Genomic DNA, 18,111 nt, shown 5'->3' on the forward strand with positions numbered 1-18,111 from the left:
TCCTACAATAAGCAGCATTGAAACAGTTCAGAAATGCTGTCACCCTATTGTCCAACTGCTTCTTTAGGTGTGGCACTGATGAGCCATGAAGCACCTAACACTAAATGTTCTAAAGGTGGTGGGGGAGGCTGACCTTGATGCAATGGAGGCTAAAGGAGAAACTTTAGTAACAGAAAAGTGTATCTTGTAGGTTCAGTCAAATAGCCTCTCTATGTCACTCATCTACCCTCTCACCTGGCAAGTCTGATTGATTAGCTCATTGATGAGAGCTAATCCTCCTGTGAAAGGTTCCGGGTCAGACAGGAACAGAACTTGGGAATGGGGAATTGGCAAAATGTTAGCTGAGTTCTGTTCCTGAACCCATGATAGGAAGTCTGCTCCGTGTGCCAGCTTGTAATTCCATCACTGGGAAGACAGAGATGCAGGATTCTGGGGGCTTCTTGTCAGCCAGTCTAGCCAAGTGAACCAGCTCCAGGTTTACTGAGAGATCCCATGTCATAAGGAGAGCCGTGGAAGAAAGCACCTGATGTCAAACTCTAACCTTCTCATACACTTGCACACAACTGCACACACCCCAAACATACTCATAAACAGACAAAGAGAGAGGCAGAGAAATAGGACTTGTGTTTTTACCTGGAAGCAAGCAATGGAAATAGCAATAGCCCTTCTGAGGGCTCCTCCAGCCTGCCACTGGGGTCCCTGAAAAGCAGGTGGATGGAGAGATCGGTGAACCTGTCTCTGCTCTCTCAAAGACATGGCACCGGAAGATGACACCCTACTCTCCATTGTGAATCTCAGTGAATTCACAAACAGAATGAAAAGACAAAACATGTCGATACATCCGAACAGAGTCTACATTCAATGGAGGAGTCAGAAAGGGCAGACACTAGGCCAAGAGCTTTCCAGCAACAAGATACTACACTGGATGAAGAGGCAATAAGAGACAGGACGTGCTTTCAGTCTCACCACTGGTGGGTATAACAGCTTTGGGCAAGTTCCATAACCCATTAGCAATGTGCTTACAGAAAAACTACAGGTGATTACATCGGAGCTTGGTGTTTCCAGCTCCCCTTCCCTGACCACAATGTTACCTTCCCTATTTTCACGACCTTTCTTCTTTTTTCTTTTCCTCTTTTTTCTTTCTCATCTTTCTTCCTGTGGATATGTACTCTCTGCTAAACCCTGTCTTGGGCCCTTCATTATTTCATGCTCAGTCTGAACACAACTCAGCAAATTCATGTTATTTCTTTTTTATTTGGTGTTCTATAATATGATTCAGGTCATGTGAAATCGATGGTTTCTAGTTTTCTCATCAGGACCTAGAAGAGTTATTCAATAAGTACTTGATGGCTCAATAAATAAATGCATACAAGGCTATACCTTCCCTTGTAAGTCCATGGTCCCAGCACATTAGACTCCTTCACACATCTTTAATACACTATCTCAGACTCTGTTCTGAGAATGAGACCAACATCGAGAATCAGAAATGAGCAAGGCTTACATCCTATCTGTGTGCAGCAGGACAAGAGGCAGAGTAGCCTGCCCTGCTGAGAATCCCATAATCCCGCAGCTAAAGAGTGATGCCTGGCTCTGTCTATGGCTTCCAGAGGCCACTCCCAGACTTGGGCAAGAAAAAGTTCCATCAGGTATTGGATGTGCAGCGTTATCACTCCTTAAAATTGGCACCTAAGTTTACACCCCACACTCTGATTTCCTCTTCCATATACAACTAGAGTATTGAACTAGACTTTCCTACTGAAGATTCCAGTTCAAATAGTCTACTGCCCTACCAGAAAAGACCAGAACGAATTGGCATGAGAAAATGAAGTACTGAAGGTACAAACTACACGTGTCAGAGAGTGACACATGCCTTCTATTCAGCTCTAGCAGTAACACTCAGATTTACTTGAATATCCCAGTTGCCTGGATATTAGTGAAACTGTCAATATGACTCCATCCCATTTGCCTGAAAGACATGGATTGGTTTCTCTGTTTTAAGGGAATCTGCATTCGTATTCCCCAGAGGGGAGGTGACCAATCCCTGCTCAGGACTGGAAGGAGAAATCAATGTAGCTGAGTGGACAGACATTACTAGGCATCTCCTTTCTTCTCTTCCAAGAGCTATTGCTTCCCACTAGCATACTATGTTCACTTTCTAGGCGAAGGCCACCTGTCAGTGCCGCTAAGGGTGCTGGTGAATTGTGCCACATTTCAAAGTTTGCTTTTTTCAACTGTCCTGATGCTCCTGCATCTAAATTCAAAGAGATACAGAAGCAACTGGGACAAAAAATGGCAAAATCCAACAGAAAACCTTTGGCAGAGCCAATCAAAACTGCCAGGCTCTCTAGGGGGTGTTGACACATACCCTTAATCACAGCGTTCTGCAGGTAGAGAGATAGGTGGATCTCTGTGAGTTCAAGGCTGGCCTGATCTACATAAGTGAATTCCAAGTTATCCAGGGCTATGCAGAAGCCCCTGTCTTAAAACAAAGAACCCCAAAGTACCAGCCTTCTGATTTATCACATAGGGTGAAGGAAGTGTTCAGCAGATCAGTCACTGGCAAATTAATACCAGAAAGTAAACAAACACTCGGTCTTGGTGATTTGGAAGGCTGCATCTTCTGACACCAATAACTCAACAACTAGAGCCTAAGTGAGCATTTCTGGACCGCTGAGCCATTTTCTATTGATCACCTTTAATTTCCTACAGTTAAGTTTTTTCTTTCTTCTCTCTCTTTTTAAACACGACCTGAAAATGTGTCCTTTAGCCCAGAAGAAATCAAAAGTCTATTAACTTGTGTCATGTAATCCATTAAAACAAAACCGAACAAAAACTTGCCAATTTTCTTGAATGATACTGTTAAGACTTTGTCTCTCCTGCTTCACTGTCCCACACGCGCTTCTGCAGAGTTAAAATGGGTGTGAGAGGAGGCAAATCCTTGCAGGGCTGGACTCTGGACTGTCAGTGAGGTCTTGGGCAGGCTACTTCCTCCATGTGAGCATCAGTTTCCTTCCCGGATAGGAGGCAGAAGAGAGTGCGCGCGTCTTGCCTTGCTGAGTCTATAGCAGAAGTGCAGGGGAAGAGTACAGGTCCTGTGCTTTGTACAGTGACTATCCAGAAAAGGGCAAGGATGTCCTAGCTACCTTTTCAAAAGCTATTCTCCAGCCATGTTAGGGAAAAGAACATTAGCACATGGACCACTGTTCAGGGCATTAAACACAAGTATCATGTCCATGTCTTTTTAACACATTAATTAGACAGAAGGAGAAAAATCATGTATATTCCTTCTATCTTATGTGTAAAATAGGTTTATAACATATATAAACACATGTAAAACATGTTAATAACATAGATTAAACATGTATAAACATGTTTATAGCATATATAAGCACATATAACACATGTTTAAATATGTGCTTGCTAATACAGATTTGAGAAATCTAAATAAGGCTGGCTTACCATAGTCAAAAAATAAAAATAAGGCATGTCTTAACTATTAAACTAGCTGGCAGCTGGCAGGCTTGTCACAACTCAAGTGTCTGAGACCATCAACTTTTGGCTTTTCTTTTTGCCTCTTTTGTTTTTAGACAACATCTCAGTATATAGACCAGGTGGTCCTGGAAGTCACAAAGTAACCCAGGCTAGCCTTGAACTCATGATCCTCTCCAGATGTGTGCCATATGGCTTCTTCTGCCCTTTAGAGAGACTAAGTAAAGTGATTTCAGTTATACCCCACCTTCCTGTCACAGTAAGACCACAACATGGATGCAATGAGCCCAGAGACCTACAATTCTCCCACTGACTACTTTCAGATGAGCAGCAGCTATCCTTATCTTTTAGGATTCACTTTAGAAATAATGCCTGAAGTGGGGATGAGGACACGAGGCAACATCACTCTGAGCAATCCTGCTACAGACAGAGATGAAGCTGACAATTCCTTGGCGGAGCATTTCAAGACTCTCCAAGGTTGTCTTGGTCTTGTATGGAGATACCAGAAAACTTTGAATAGCTGCTCACTGTGTTGAGGCAGTTCTTATGAAGAAACAAAGAAACTTCTTCCATAAGCAAGAAGTCAATGGACTTTTAAAAACCATTGTAAGAAACGCCTTAATACGTAAGAACAACCAGCGGTAAGGATGCTACTCAGTGGTAAGCTGTAAGCAGGTGAAAAACAGCCAGGCCTAGGAGTCGGTAAGAAATGCTGCAACACCGCAGACTGAAGTCCACAGACACGCACCCATTTCCTCAAGTGCTCAGGAAAATACATTCCTAATGATGGACCTGCAGACCAGCCCCCAAATCTGTGACAATCTGCCCAAAATGAAGTTCAGCCCTAGACTTAGAGTGTAAGGGTGAGACTGAAACCTACTAAGAAGCTCCAGATCCATTCTTAGATTTCCTGAAAGTCACAGGGCATTAGTCAAACCAATAAACACACAGCAGGTTTTGTGAGCTCCATCATAACATAAAAAAAACAAATAAAGAAAACCCCTGTGAAGCTTGCATAAGTTATAAAACATGGCATGAAACCAAAAGTGAAACCAAATGAGTAGAAGCGATGAAGAAAACATACACGATTGCTCACTGGAGTCACAGGTTCAGACCCCAGCTTTGTTCTGCGCATCAACAAGAACTGGTGGCTTTGCCCACAGATGGGCTGGAGTCATTGCTTCCTGAGCTGGAATCCTGATGGTAAATTCTTAGCTGTGCAACCTTGAATAAGTCACTAAACCTCTCAGTAGTTTCCATCTATACCTTACCTTACTGGGGGAAGGACTAAGCCATATTGTATAGAGTGGTGTCCTGCAAACATGGAGAAAGCCGCTGCCTCATTGCAGCATGGCAATGAACCCACGTCAGCACCGCATCTGTATTTAACCAAGAGGCAAATACCTGAGGTGGCACAGGCATGCTTTCCTGTGGAGGGTTCCCTCTGAGGGGTGCTGTGCCTATAAATAATGTGGGGTTTGTTTTGTTCCTCTTCATCCTCTTGCTCATCCACAGACTGCAGTGGTTCAATGAAATAATCTCCATCGTGAGAGCGGAACGTGCCCATCTGTGAAGAGAGAAGAGAGGTGGATTTACCACGACTCAGCCAACAGAAAGGACAAAAACAACCCAAAGAGTGATTCCAGGGAGGAGCAGGGCAGTTTGTTGGCTCCTCCTCTGCTGAAACTCTTCTGAGGTAGCCTGAGGCAGGTGGCTCCTCTCCACTCCCTGTCATAGTCTGAGCTAATACTCAACCTGACCTCACCTGCTTTTCATAGCTAGGTTTTTCTTGGTGCTTACATTTCAAATCTCTTAATGCCACAGGCAGCTAAAAGAGATCCCGTGGAGTGTTCAGGCTGCCTGGAAAGTTAGCATCAGGGCATAGCTAAGAGACAAGCCAAAAACCCTCTCCTTCACCTTCACTAGGTACAGGTAGACCATAATGACCTAAAGGTAGTGAGGCCTGTAGCTCTGACACGAGGACCGTTCCTGTTCCCTTAAGGCAGAGAGATATCCTGTAAACCAGTGTTGTCACAGGCCGCTACTTGTACCCAGCACCACACCTTCTTGAACCGCTTCCTTACTGGACATTTGGAGGTGACGTTCCTAAAGGGCAGCTGTGAGAGTTCAATGGGATATACCAGCCATTCCATCAGCCAAGTTCGAGGACTTTCTCAGGTTCTGAACTGACCAGTGGGTTTTGTTGTAACTCACTGGTCTTGGGCCAATTTGCTCTTACCAAGCTCTATGAAGGAACACCTTGTAAAAGGCCATTCTCCTGGTCCCCTCTTTGAATATCTACAAGGTTTGCAAATGATTCACAATGCCTCAAACTCGAGTGATTTAATACTATATGAACATTGAAAGTGCCAAGTGTCAGAGGAGACACAAAACTGTTGTTTCTTCACACACTGAAAATAACCAGAAGCCTTCTCTCATTTCCTGGACGCGAGAAAAGACCACCCCTGAATACTAGTGTGGGTACGTGCACCAGCGTCCCGAGTCGACTAGAGAGCCAGGTCACTGGCCTGTGCCTCTATCTGCTGAACTGCACCAAAATCTCTGGGGCCAGCTGAAGAACCAGAATTTTAATGCACTTTCCTCCCAGGTGTCTAATCCAAGAAAATGCACACAAAATGCCAAGCTTTCCCAAAGCAAGGAGGATCAGAGCAGCCTGAGAGAAAAGCACTTTTTTTTCTGATGAGATTCCAAGTGACACACTGTATTTCCAGACTCAGAATTTCTAGGCGTGATGTCTAGAACCTGACGTTTTAACACAACTCTCCTCATGACTCCAGAACATAGACTCAGGCAGAAGTCAGTTTTAGTATAGTCTGTGACACATTGTCAGATCACCAGAGAAGCAGCAGGTTAGCACATTTATGCTCGCCAAGGTATCTCTGTCAGCAGTCAGTATGGTATCTCATAAGCACAGGGCATGTGAGGCCTATGGGGGACAGTAGAAGGAGCCTGGGAGGCACAGACAGGAAGTGATTTGCTTTTCAGTGGGACAGAGCAGGTTGGGGTTAGTGCTGATTCGTGGACCCAGAATCCTGATTTTATTTCAGAGTGTGGAAAAACAAATCTAGTCATTCTCTTAAGGAGTATAGTTCCAACTTGGTCACTTAGCATCTTGAGGCCTGGGAGAGGAAGGCCCAGATATTCTCATAAGCAAGATAGGTAGCTTTGAGGACTGGGGCATTGTATCACAGAGCCTCCAGCAAAAGCTCAATAAATGGTAACAATACAGAGACAAAATCAGTTTTGTTGTTGGTTCAGAAATAATCATTGAGACCCAACTTGTTTTGTGCTGACTTAGGTGACCATCTTTTTTTAAATACATGTATTACATACGCACACACACTATGTATCCTCTAAACTATAGTATGGGAGAGGGAGAGATAGATTCTCGTGCAAATGTACACACACACAGAGGAAGAGGAGGAAAGGATATACATACATACATATATATATATATATATATATATATATATATATATATATGTATGTATCACTGGAAATTAAGAGAGTTTAGAGAAAGTATAAAGCCAACTACTTGAAATACAGAATTTCAGAAGAGAGAACTAAGATGAAATTGGGCATAGGCTATGTGTGAGAGGATGTAATGTTAGGCTCTGATTATCAGCTGTGTGTTTGATATTGTTCACTAGGATATAAGGAGGTGTGGAAGCTACGTGAACAAAGGGTGGCAATGAGACTTTGAAGCCTGCTTATTGACCTGATACTGGTGTGTGGCAGGGGTTGAGAAAGAAAACATAAACTGGGAGAGAAGCAGGTAGATGGAGGTCTTTCTCATACCGTTGTCCTAAAGAAAGGAAGGAGAAGGAGAAGAAGGAGAACGAGAACAAGAACAAGAACAAGAACAAGAAGAACAAAAAACAAACAAACAAAAAACAAAAACCCAAAACAAAACTGAGGCACAGGCATTCCCTCAGCAGAGGCGAGCAATGTGTGAGATGGGATTCAGAAAACTGCAAATGGGAGGGGTGGGTTGGCGGTGTGGGTGTGGGGCATACAGAGTCGGATCACTCTGTTGAGGGCAGATTTCCTGGAGGCCTTCCTGGGCAAAGTGAGGAACATCATTATACAGAGAGGCTACAGAAATGATAAAGAGGAGTCTTGGGAGGAAATAATTCCAGGAGACAAAGAAGGCAGGAAGCTCTGAGCTAGATTAGTGGCTAAAGACATAAAAACCTGGTTCGCTTATTTAAAAAATATATATAGCCCCTTCCTTAGCGACCCCCCCCCCCTCAGAGACATGCTGCAAGTTACATGCCGTGTTATTGGGGATAGTATACTCCAGAGAGTCTTTTCAGGAGCCCCGGTTTTCCGTTCTCAAGAAGACCACGTGCACTGTGTTACCATGTAAAACCACCAATGGAAATTAAGGACCTACGCAGAAAAATATTTATACAACTGCTGGGGCTACTCAGATTCCACCGGTGTGTAGGCGGGGAAAGAGGAGGAGTAAAGACTGTTTACCAACGAAATACACAAGCAGCCGTATCTAAGATCCAGGACTTGGGGGTCCCTAACTTTAAATAGTGGGGTGCACTGATTGTTTGGGATCCGCCTCAAGACTTCAGCCTAGGTCTACCTAGGTGATACCTCTCAAAGACTGGAGCCATTCTTGTGTCCAGGCCCAGGTTTGAGGCCGCGATGACTCAACGCAGCATCCCCTCCCCTTGCTAAACCGCGGTCTCCGCCTACCCCCAATCAATCTCAAGGAAGCTCTTTGGGAGCCAGGATTCCCAGCACTTAGCTGGTGGGCAAAGGGGTTCAACCCCTTCCCCACACCCCACCTTCCCTCCTCCCAGTCTTCGGGATTGCGGAGCTCCTGCCGGGATCCAAGAGCAGGCTCTTGGAGGTCGAAGAAGGATATAACCTCCAGACCTGGAATTTAAGACGCAAGAACCAGCCAGCAAAAGTGGCAGCCGAGCATGCGAGTGAGTACCCAAGCCCCCATTTAGAAAGAGGAGGAGGAGGGTGTGTGTGTCAAGGGGAGAGGGTAAATGCGCCAGGGGCACAGACTTTTAATAGCCAATTGTGCGTAAGGCGCGGTGCAGTGAGCTGGGAGAGCCAGCCGCGGGAAAGTTTCTGCGTCATACGCGCGTGGTAGAAACGCACGTCGCTTGGGAAAGTGAAGGACCACCCTAGTTGGGTCCAGAATTGTACATGACTCTCGACTGTCGTAGGAGCTGGGGACCGATACCTTATTAGCCCCAATGGAGGGTAATGGAGGGTAATGAAGGGGTCAGGAAGAAGAGGTGGAGGTACCAACTTGGATCTCGTACTAAATGCCTACTTGACAGCACTGGGTGGTATCCGTCCTCCCAACCTTCTTAGAGAAACATGAGCTATACATTTCTATTCCTATATTTTGAAACAGCCACAGGTTCTAGAATAGGGTTCTTTTTAAGGCTACCTCTCCAGGCTCTCTCCCATTACTCTAGCGCCTCCAGTCACCACGCCAGCAGGGTGCAGAGTCGGACTGCAGTGCACCACCCCTCCCCCGCCGCCACCTTCCAACCCTAAACACCGCCTTAGAGACAGGCTCCGCCTTCACTCTCGGCTCTCAGAGTATTTGGCCCACCCTTCCTTTCCCCGGACAGGATCCGCTTCCCTGTCAATCTGGTTCAGTTTCAAAATTCCTTGCACGTGATAAAAGGCTCCGAGAGGAAAGAACGCGGGGACACTGTAGTATAGCCGCGTCCACAACATGAGATATCCCAGCACTCCAGTAGGGGTGTCCAGGGATTGTCAGTTTACAACCCTGACTCAGGACGCGCCAATGAGGAGTTGAGTCCGCCCTGCGCTCAGCTGCACAGCCCCAGAGCGGCCAAGTTTGCTACAAGAAACCACAACCCAGCAACTTTCTCTGAGTTTGTAAACCGACATGCAACCTACTCTGCAGAGTTGGGCTGCTTACAGCAAACCCAATCCATCCGATCTAAGACAGCTCCAAATGATACACGACCCTCTGGGGGACAGATGTGTACACTCTTCTCTTCTCGAGTGTAAGAGCACACACTATGCTGGTGGACCCCCAATTCCCGAGAACTAAGCCAGGGTTGATATTTAACGCCAGAGCATAGACTCGGTAGGTTCAGACTAGGGTGCAATTAAGTCTTAAAAAAGCAGACGAGGAGGCGGGGAGGAGGGAAGGGGCACGCGCCCACTTACCATTCCGGAGCACAGGCTGATGACCGCAGTGTGCTCGGACTTGGTATTGACATGGCCTTTGTAGAAACAGTGCCTAAGTTCCATTTCCTCCTCGGAATACAGCTTGGTCTGGTTTACCCCTGGCTCTCCAAGGAGGGTGACAGTGAACAGTGGAGCGATAAATCCGGTATGGGCGGTGAGATTAAATAGAAACTGCTGGCCGAAGGCTGAGAGGCGGTAGTGCTCCTGGGAAGAGGTAGAGGAAGACGAAGAGGAGGCGAAGGCAGGCCAGGGGTCAGAGGCAGAGTTAATGCTTCGCCGCCTTCTTTTGAAGTGCACGTTCGTGGGAAAGGGTTCCCCGAGGGGGTTCACTCGGATGGGAGACGCGATCTCATATTCGCTCAGACTCTCTAATAATTTCACTGCAGGGAGAAACAGAGGCAAGTGAGCTAATCAGTCATTTCCCCCGAAAGCTTTAATTTAAAAAGAAGATGGGGGGCTTTGTCCTAATTTATTTCGCAGCCACTTCGAGTCAATTCCTTCACGCTCCACCACTGGATAAATATTTGTTGAGCGCCTACTGTAATAGTAACAGCCGAGAACTAGGTGAGGGGCCGAGACTACAGCATTTGAAGTCAGACAATGAACAAATATAAAAACATAAAATAATTACAGATTCTGATAAATATCCTAAATAAAATAAAATGTGTGCTATCTGGTGATCCAAGCTATTAATTAGGACTGGTTTGGGTCAAGGGATAAGGAGGGTAAAAAAAGTCAGGTAAAAAGGACTGGGGGTGGGGGTGGCCCTAAAATTCTTGCAGTGCTTCCTTCCCTAATAGTTGACTAAGGATGACCCAGAGAAGGGAGAGGTTCCGAAAGGAGAGGTAATTCTTTCTAGGAAAAGGAGAGAGGCCTCTACTGCGGGGTGCCCGCCCCAGAGCGTGTTCAAGAAGGTGGCGATGGAGTGTGTGGGGGCGTGGGGGGGGGGCTTCAGGGTTCAGAGCCATGTTACCTTGCCTCGGGTGCAGCCTGTCCTTGCGCACGGCCGCCGCGGAGTCAGGGCTCCTCATCTCAACCAGGTCCGGCACCAGGAGCGTTAGCAGTGTGGCCCAGGATACTAACTGCATGGTGCTCCTCACCCCTCCCCCCGCTTCTCCCACCCCCTCCCTCCTGCCGGCTTTGGTGGCTGGCGGCGACGCGAGGCAGCAGCCTTGGAGAGCGCGCGGAACCCCGGCGCCCTGCCGCCAACTTTTTGACTTTAGGAGTCGCTGAGGTCCTGCAGAGAGGGTCCCGTCTGCGCTCCGCTGAGCAACGCTGCCGCCTGCCGTGAGCTGAGGCGCTCGGGCCGCAGGAGGAGGAGAAGGAGGCGGAGGACTAGGGCTCGGCGGCTCGGCCGCATAATGTCCAGCCTGCGGGCAGGAGAAGGCGCGGAACGTGCGCTCCGAGGCGCGCCGGGCGCCCTTTGCTGGCTGAGTTAGCCGAGCCGCTTCTTGAATGGGGGGCCAGGGGGCGGGGGCCCCCGCGGGCGCTCAAATACCCTAGGTGCACGCCTCCAGGAGGAGGAGAGGGGAGGAGAAAACGGGGCAGGCGGCCCGCCTCCTTGTAGATCCTGTCCCCTCCTCGGCCGCGGGTGCCAGGACTCACCGCTTTAGGCCCCTCCAGCTGCCGGAGGCGGAGGCCAGAGGCGCCGGCAGTGCCGGAGCAATCGGTGGCCGTCCGCGTCACCTCCCCGAGGTGGGGTTAGCAGAGATTCCCTGAGAAGGAGGGAGAGCAGAGAAAGTTCTCTCTCTCTGAGGTGGCGCTCAGCCACCCACTCCGATTCCCCTTTCCTACTTTGGTCTCCGGTTTGGAATCTCTCTCTCGCCAGGTCTTGGTGTAGGTCTCTTTGGGCCCATGTCCCTTTTCTCTGATGGTCTCTTCCTTCTCCGCTTTCTACTGAGCCATCTCCACTTCTCCGTATCTGCCTGTCCTCTTCATTCTGCCCCCGTCTCTTTCCATCACCCAACTTGGCATTCCTTACAAGAGGAAAAAAAAAAAAAAAAGTAGCCTTGCGCCGTCCTAGTCCTACACTTGATCACTATGAACCAGATTTGTCACCTGAGCTCCACTCTACTTAATTGCCCCAAGTCAAGAGTTTTAAAGGCAGGGATCTATTTCAGTCCAGTAGTTCTAGTTGTGTTTCTGATCCGCAGTTCTCTGAAAGTTTCGCAACTGTTTAAACCCGGGTCTTCCCGGGACCTCTGTCCCTGTGGCGAGAGCTCTACAGGTTTCTGTAGCCCCCCCCCCCCCAAAAAAAGGTTAAGACGCTTACTGTGCGGTTAGAGAGGGTGGGGACTTGGAAGCCCCCAACTCTGCCCGACATTTGAGGGGAAGGGAGTAGGGAAGGACTGTGAGGCCATAGGTCCCGGGGAAGGCACTCGAACCTCCAGGGATTTCCAGTCACTTCCGCTTGCTCTCAGAATTAGAGAGGATGCAAGCAGGGAAGTGGCTCCAAGCAGATAGTTCAAGTTATCCATCATCTCCCTCGGGTTGAAGATAGACATTTGGAAGTCAGAACTCTAGAAAAGGAGAAAGGAACAGAGGGAGAAGGGGGAGGAAGTAAAGAGGGAAGATTGTTAAATCATGGATAGTTAAAAAAAGCACCTTTCTTCCTTAGCTCTCAGAGGAGAGGATGCGCCAATTCAAAGGGAAAGGAAAGGGCATTTTCAGTAACTGATATGACTAATAAAGTTATAATCGCCCAAGTTTCCTAGAACCGGAGTTCTCTGCTGCTTGGCCAGCCACTCAGAACTGAGAATATCAAAGTGCCAGTAGAGACCAGCCAACAGTGTGCTGGGAGTGCCACCCATCCTGGAAACAATGATGTATACAGTTCTGATGATAGCGGAAAAATGACTTGGCAGGTCTGCCAGTTCCTAAAGATGTTGTTAATCCAATTGGTTAGGCACCACTGCCACTGTGAAGAGGCTGGGCATCCGGTATCCCTGTGCGGATGTGCACTGGAGATCTCGGAAATCTCGCTATTGAGGAGGTTGGAGAAATCTAGACCAGTCTAAAGCATACAGGAGACCCTGTCTTAATGTAAAAATAAAATAGCAAACAAAAGAACCAGCGAATTTTAAAAAGGGACTTTAAACCTTGAATCTTCCAAATAACTCACAAAAGTGAGTTTCTTCTAGCATGCCATCTTCCTCTTCATTAGGTGCTAAAGCTCCCTCTGAATTATTGTGCCTGGAAGTTGCCAGAAGCTGAGCATGGAAATCAGTCCACAAGAACTGACTTCAGTGGAGATGTAACAGCACCTCTACACAGTTACTCACCTGCCTAGCCCTTCTGAAAGTATCTTCTACCAGGGAACTCCTCAATCTTAATTCAGACACCTCCTGATCAGGAGATGCTAACTGCACAGGCATTACCACAGGAGAGGCTGAAGAGACAGCTCCTTGGTAAGGAACACTTACCTTTACAGAGACAGGTCCTGAGTTTGGTTTCTGCTGCCCACGTTTGGACGATTACAGCTGTTTGTAACTTGTTTCAGGAGATCCCACACTTTCTTCTAGCCACTCCCCCAAACCCCTGTACACATATGCACATACATGCAATTAAAAATATCTTAAGAAATTACTACAGGGAGGGACACATGTTCTCCTGTGTAGCTTCACTCCTTTGCTTTACCTCTAAAAGGTTAAGGTCAGATTCTGTTTGCAGCTGATGGGAAAAGAAGGACCAAAGCACCTGCGGGTGACCTCCTGAGCTGCGGGTGACCTCCTGAGCTGCGGGTGACCTCCTGAGCTGCGGGTGACCTCCTGAGCTCCTGAGGTGTTGGGGATAAGAGGTTTATGGATTTCTCACCTTCTTGAAAGTGCTTATCTGTTCATCAATGTTTTAGCCAGCCTCAGGATGTACACCTGTAAAGAAATCTTAGAAGAGAGAAACATGTTTCAAATCGTAAGAAAAGCAGATAAATGAGCTTGCTATTTCAGGTGTTAATCTTAAATAATATATATATAATTTTTTTGGATAGAATAGAGTTTATTTCGGGCATGGGGAGGGGAGTTAAGAGAGTAGTAGAGGCAGAGAAAGGCAGAGAGAAGGAGAGAGTAGGTAAGTGGAGGCTGGCCATGGCCACATGGAAAGGGGAGGGAGGGAATGGGGAGAGAGGGGGAGCAAGGGGGGAAGAGTCAAGAGAGAGGCAGGAGTGTAAGAGTTAAATAATAATTCTTTCATTGCAAATCTGCGGTGTACCAGACTTCATGCTAATACACTACATCTAACTCAGTTGTTCTAATAGCCATACAGGGCAGGTGGTGGTAACTATCTAGCAGATTAAAATACCAAGGTGAAATTTAAAAAAAAGTACTTTTACAAAAATACTTGGCTAGTAAGTGATCTGTTTTGGAAGCTTAGTCTAACTTCGTAATGTATGTAAGCTGATGTGGTAGTGTTTGTGCTTCAAATCCTACCTAGTACTGGGGAGGCAGAGGCAGGCAGATCTCTGAATTTGAGAGCATTTTGGTCTATATAGTGAGTTCCAGGGCAGTTAGAGCTACTGTACAGTGAGACCTTATCTCAAAAAGTCAAACGATAAAACCATGATTTTTATATGACAAGTAAATAATCAGAAATGTAGCTAGGTGTGGAGAAGGTGACCAATACTGTCCAGAAAAATGTTTCCAATATCCTCTTCCTCCCTCTCCTCCCTCCCACCTTCCTCTTGTTTCCCCTCTGCTCTCTTCTCCCCAGTGCTGGAGTTATGCTATACCACTGACTTACATACCTGGTCCAGAAAGAGGCTCAGCTGAGTTGTTTAGGCTCATCCTGAGCTCCCACTGTATCCCAGGCAGGTCTCAGGCTTTGAACTTGCCATCCTCTCGTGTCTCCTGTAGCTGAAGTTAGAGGCATGAGCCGCCACTTTGGCTCTAACTTTTATCTAATGCTGAGTAAAAACCACCGTCTCATATTTTCATAGCTTCTCCATAGAATGTAGAGGAGTCCTCCACATAGCCTACTCAAAATTACTGAATAATTGAACATACCCTTCACCTTCAACACACACATGCACACACCCGGGAAGCAGTGTTGGAGGTTGATTATATAAAGTGGTATTAAAATTACCCAAGTTTGAGAGAGAAATATAGATTTTAAGCACTGCCCTCCCTACTACCCAATGTACACAAAAGTGTTCTCTGAAAGATTCAGTACTTTCTGAAGTCATTTTGAGTTCATAGAGAGATTGTTGTTAGCTAGTTTCTCTCTAGAGTCTTTACTGGAATTGAATATTACTGTGGGTTAAAGCGGAGGCCTTCTTTGGAGGATTCCACATGAAAATTTGGTCCCCAAGGAGTGCAGCTGGCAGTGGATAGCCTGGAAATAAGAGAGATCATACCATAAATTATTCCATCTGCCGAAACAATACCAATGAAGGAACAGGAAAGAGAGAGGAAGCAAGGGAACTCAGAGAAAGAATGCCCACACCCAAAAGACACAAAGGAACCAGGAACCAGAAAGACATGTCTCCTGAAGGACAAACAGCAGGAGATGTGAGAAAGATAAACCCCAGGGAATTGTACTTGACAGTGAATTCTGCTGAATGAGGTTTCAAACGAGGAACGGATGGTGGCTGAACTCTGTAATTCCATGAATTACCTGCTGGGAGCCACAGTTTTATTTTAAAATAAAATTCCCCTATTTTTATTTTTTTAATGCATATAGATGCCTATGTAGGTATGTCTGTGTACCAGCTGTATGCAATACTTGTGGTGGCCAGAAGAGGGCATGCGATCCCCGTGACTGGAGTTACAGAGGTTGTGAGCAGCCATGTTGGTGCTATGAATGGAGCCTGGGTCCTCTGCAAGAGCAGCTGGTGCTCTTAGGCAGTAAGTCATCTCTCTAGCCCTGGGAGCCACTTATTTGCAGGATGGAACTGGAAAGAAACTATATCATCTTTGCTTGCCGTGTGACTAAACAACCTGTGCATATCTTTTGGTGCCACAGCTACTGACTTCAAGAAAACTGCCATGCTAAGAATGTATCTTCCTGTACAATGAACAGTAACAACATTAGATTCTGGGTACCTTAGAACTCACTCTGGAGATCATGCTGGCCTGGAAGCTGAAGTTGACTCTGCCCCCTGAGTCCTGGGATTTATAGGTGGGCACCACTATGTTGGCTAAGGCTCAATTTCTTCCTTTGTGCTACTTATTTGATCCTTAGGGCATCCTGACTATTGAGTTTTCATTATCCTCATCTTGCTTATGAAGAGAATCAGACAGCAAAGGGCAGTGCACTGCTGAGCATCATGAAATTAAGAGTACAGAGTAGGCGTGTACCCTGAGTTCAGCCCAAAAGCCTATGGTTTCCATGATTTTGTGCAATATAGTGACATGCAGACCTCTGTCTGATTATGCACCTTCATTCAGCCGTTATCTATCTATCTATCTATCTATCTATCTATCTATTTATTTATTTATTTATTTATTTTTGGGTTTTCGAGACAGGGCTTCTCTGTGTAGCCCTGGCTGTCCTGGAACTCATTCTGTAGACTAGGCTGGCCTCGCATTCAGAAATCCGCCTGCCTCTGCCTCCCAAGTGCTGGGATTAAAGGCGTGCGCCACCACGCCCGGCTTCATTCAGCCTTTATATCTTTAAAACTTCTACTGAGGTCTGGTTTGTGAGGTGGCTTTTCAAAACACTCATCGAGTCTACGGCATAGCTTCCGCCTTTAACCTGCTCAATCCCATCACCAAGTGTTCCTTGTTTCCTGGTCATTCTAACCTTGGGTCGATAATCCCTTAGACGGTCCTATGGTCCTACAGTGGTTTCCTTTTCACATTGCTCGCATTCCTCCTCTCCTTCCTCTGCTGTCTTGTGGAATGAGCCCACCAGGCTCAGGGTTGAACCACAAATGTCATTCAGAAATGCTAGACTTTAAGTGTCTGTGTGTATCTGTGCGTTCGTGTGCGCTCCAGTGCGTGCTCGAGATCGTGCATGAGTGCGTGTGCACACCCTCATCCCCGATAGGTCACAATGTATGCAGGGAGGTCAGAGTACTACTTGTTTTCTTTGCTGTTGTTACTTTTCTTTTATTGAAAACTGATTTGTTTCATATAATGTATCCTGATTGCACTTTCCACTCCTTTTTCCCAGTTCCTTCCCACTTTCCCTCTTTATCAGGATCCACCCCCTTTCTGTTTCTCATTTAAAAAAAAAGTAATGTAAGGGATTATAATATAATGTAATAATATAATATAATATAATATAATATAATATAATATAATATAATATAATATAATATAGTAACAAAAACCCTAACACTGCAGAATAGGACCAAACAAACAAACAGAAGGAAACGTGCACAAAAAAACAGAAATAGATGCAGAGCTCACTCATTTTCATGCACAAGAATCCTATAAAAACATAAAACTAAAAGCCAAAGTATATATGCAAAGGACCTATAGGGAAGAGAGAGAGAGAGAGAGAGAGAGAGAGAGAGAGAGAGAGAGAGAGAGAGAGAGAGAGAGAATACTTTTTATAAATTTATATTTGCTCCCAAGAATAAAGCTTCAGGAAGAGGCTTTTTGTTATGATGACTGAACAAGGCACTGATCTCTGAGTATGGCAGAACGCCATTAGGAGTTACTTTTATTGTTACACTACTTTAGTAGAACAATAGATTTTCCATGGATCCCTGGTCTGTCTAGGCTCATGTTCTTGGCCACCAAGCAGTATTACCTGTGGGTTTCATGGTGTGGAATGAGCCTTAACCCAAATCAGTGGTTGGTTACTCCCACAATGTTTGTGCCACTATTACACTAGCTTATCTGGGAGGCAGGACACATTGTAGACTGAAGGGTTTGTAGCTGGCTTGGTGCTTACCTTTTTCCTCTGATATCATGCAGTGTACCTTCTAGTACTGGGAACACTAGCCCATAGGCATGAAGGCTTTTTGTAGGCACCAACTCAACATCATCACATTCAATGAATTGTGTAGGTGTTGCCTTTGGTGGAGAGCAGCCTATAGGACCTTACTGGCCAACAATTCAACTAGACGTAACTGAAAGCGTCATTTAGTAATAAGAGATGTCTGGTTGAGCCTTTGTCTTTCCCTTTATTTGGCAATTAATTGAGATTGCTTTACATACATATATTTTTAGGAAGCATCTACTATATGAGGGTTCCATACTACTCCATAATGGTCCTTAATTTTGGTCCTTAATTTTAGTTGTCACTACCCATACATTCTCCTTCATATCCTTCATCCCTCCCCCTCCCTGACTTACCCTCCCATTTCCCCCCACACACTTCATCTATCTATAACTATTATAATTTCCTTTCCTAGGAAGATCTATCCATCTTCCTTAGTTCCTTACTCAATACCTGACTTCTATGGTCCTATGGATTGTAGTTTGCTTATCATTGATTTAACAGCTAGCATCC

General features: G+C 46.0%; 1 protein-coding gene and 1 long non-coding RNA gene across 5 annotated transcripts in view; one reads left to right on the forward strand and one right to left on the reverse strand.

The window, feature by feature from the left end:
• Adamts9 (a disintegrin-like and metallopeptidase (reprolysin type) with thrombospondin type 1 motif, 9) overlaps positions 1-12,097 on the reverse strand; it is a 171,752-nt gene extending 159,655 nt beyond the window's left edge. For 3 of the 4 annotated variants that reach the window (XM_006505263.4, XM_006505261.4, XM_006505262.4), the window contains exons 1-3: positions 10,688-12,097; positions 9,694-10,094; positions 4,894-5,056 (exon numbers count right to left, since the gene is read on the reverse strand). In XM_006505263.4, the coding sequence (XP_006505326.1) occupies positions 4,894-5,056; positions 9,694-10,094; positions 10,688-10,802 (679 nt within the window). In that variant the 5' untranslated portion in view covers positions 10,803-12,097. The remainder of the gene's footprint in view (positions 1-4,893; positions 5,057-9,693; positions 10,095-10,687) is intronic. The other variant, NM_175314.4, reaches the window with a different exon arrangement.
• The window catches only part of 9530026P05Rik (RIKEN cDNA 9530026P05 gene), a 171,168-nt gene continuing 161,285 nt past the window's right edge, over positions 8,229-18,111 (forward strand). Inside the window, exon 1 of the long non-coding RNA NR_015530.2 lies at positions 8,229-8,456. This is a non-coding gene — a long non-coding RNA (RIKEN cDNA 9530026P05 gene). The remainder of the gene's footprint in view (positions 8,457-18,111) is intronic.

Source organism: Mus musculus, chromosome 6, assembly GCF_000001635.26.
Source record: "Mus musculus strain C57BL/6J chromosome 6, GRCm38.p6 C57BL/6J".
In the NCBI taxonomy this organism is placed as follows: Eukaryota; Metazoa; Chordata; class Mammalia; order Rodentia; family Muridae; genus Mus; species Mus musculus.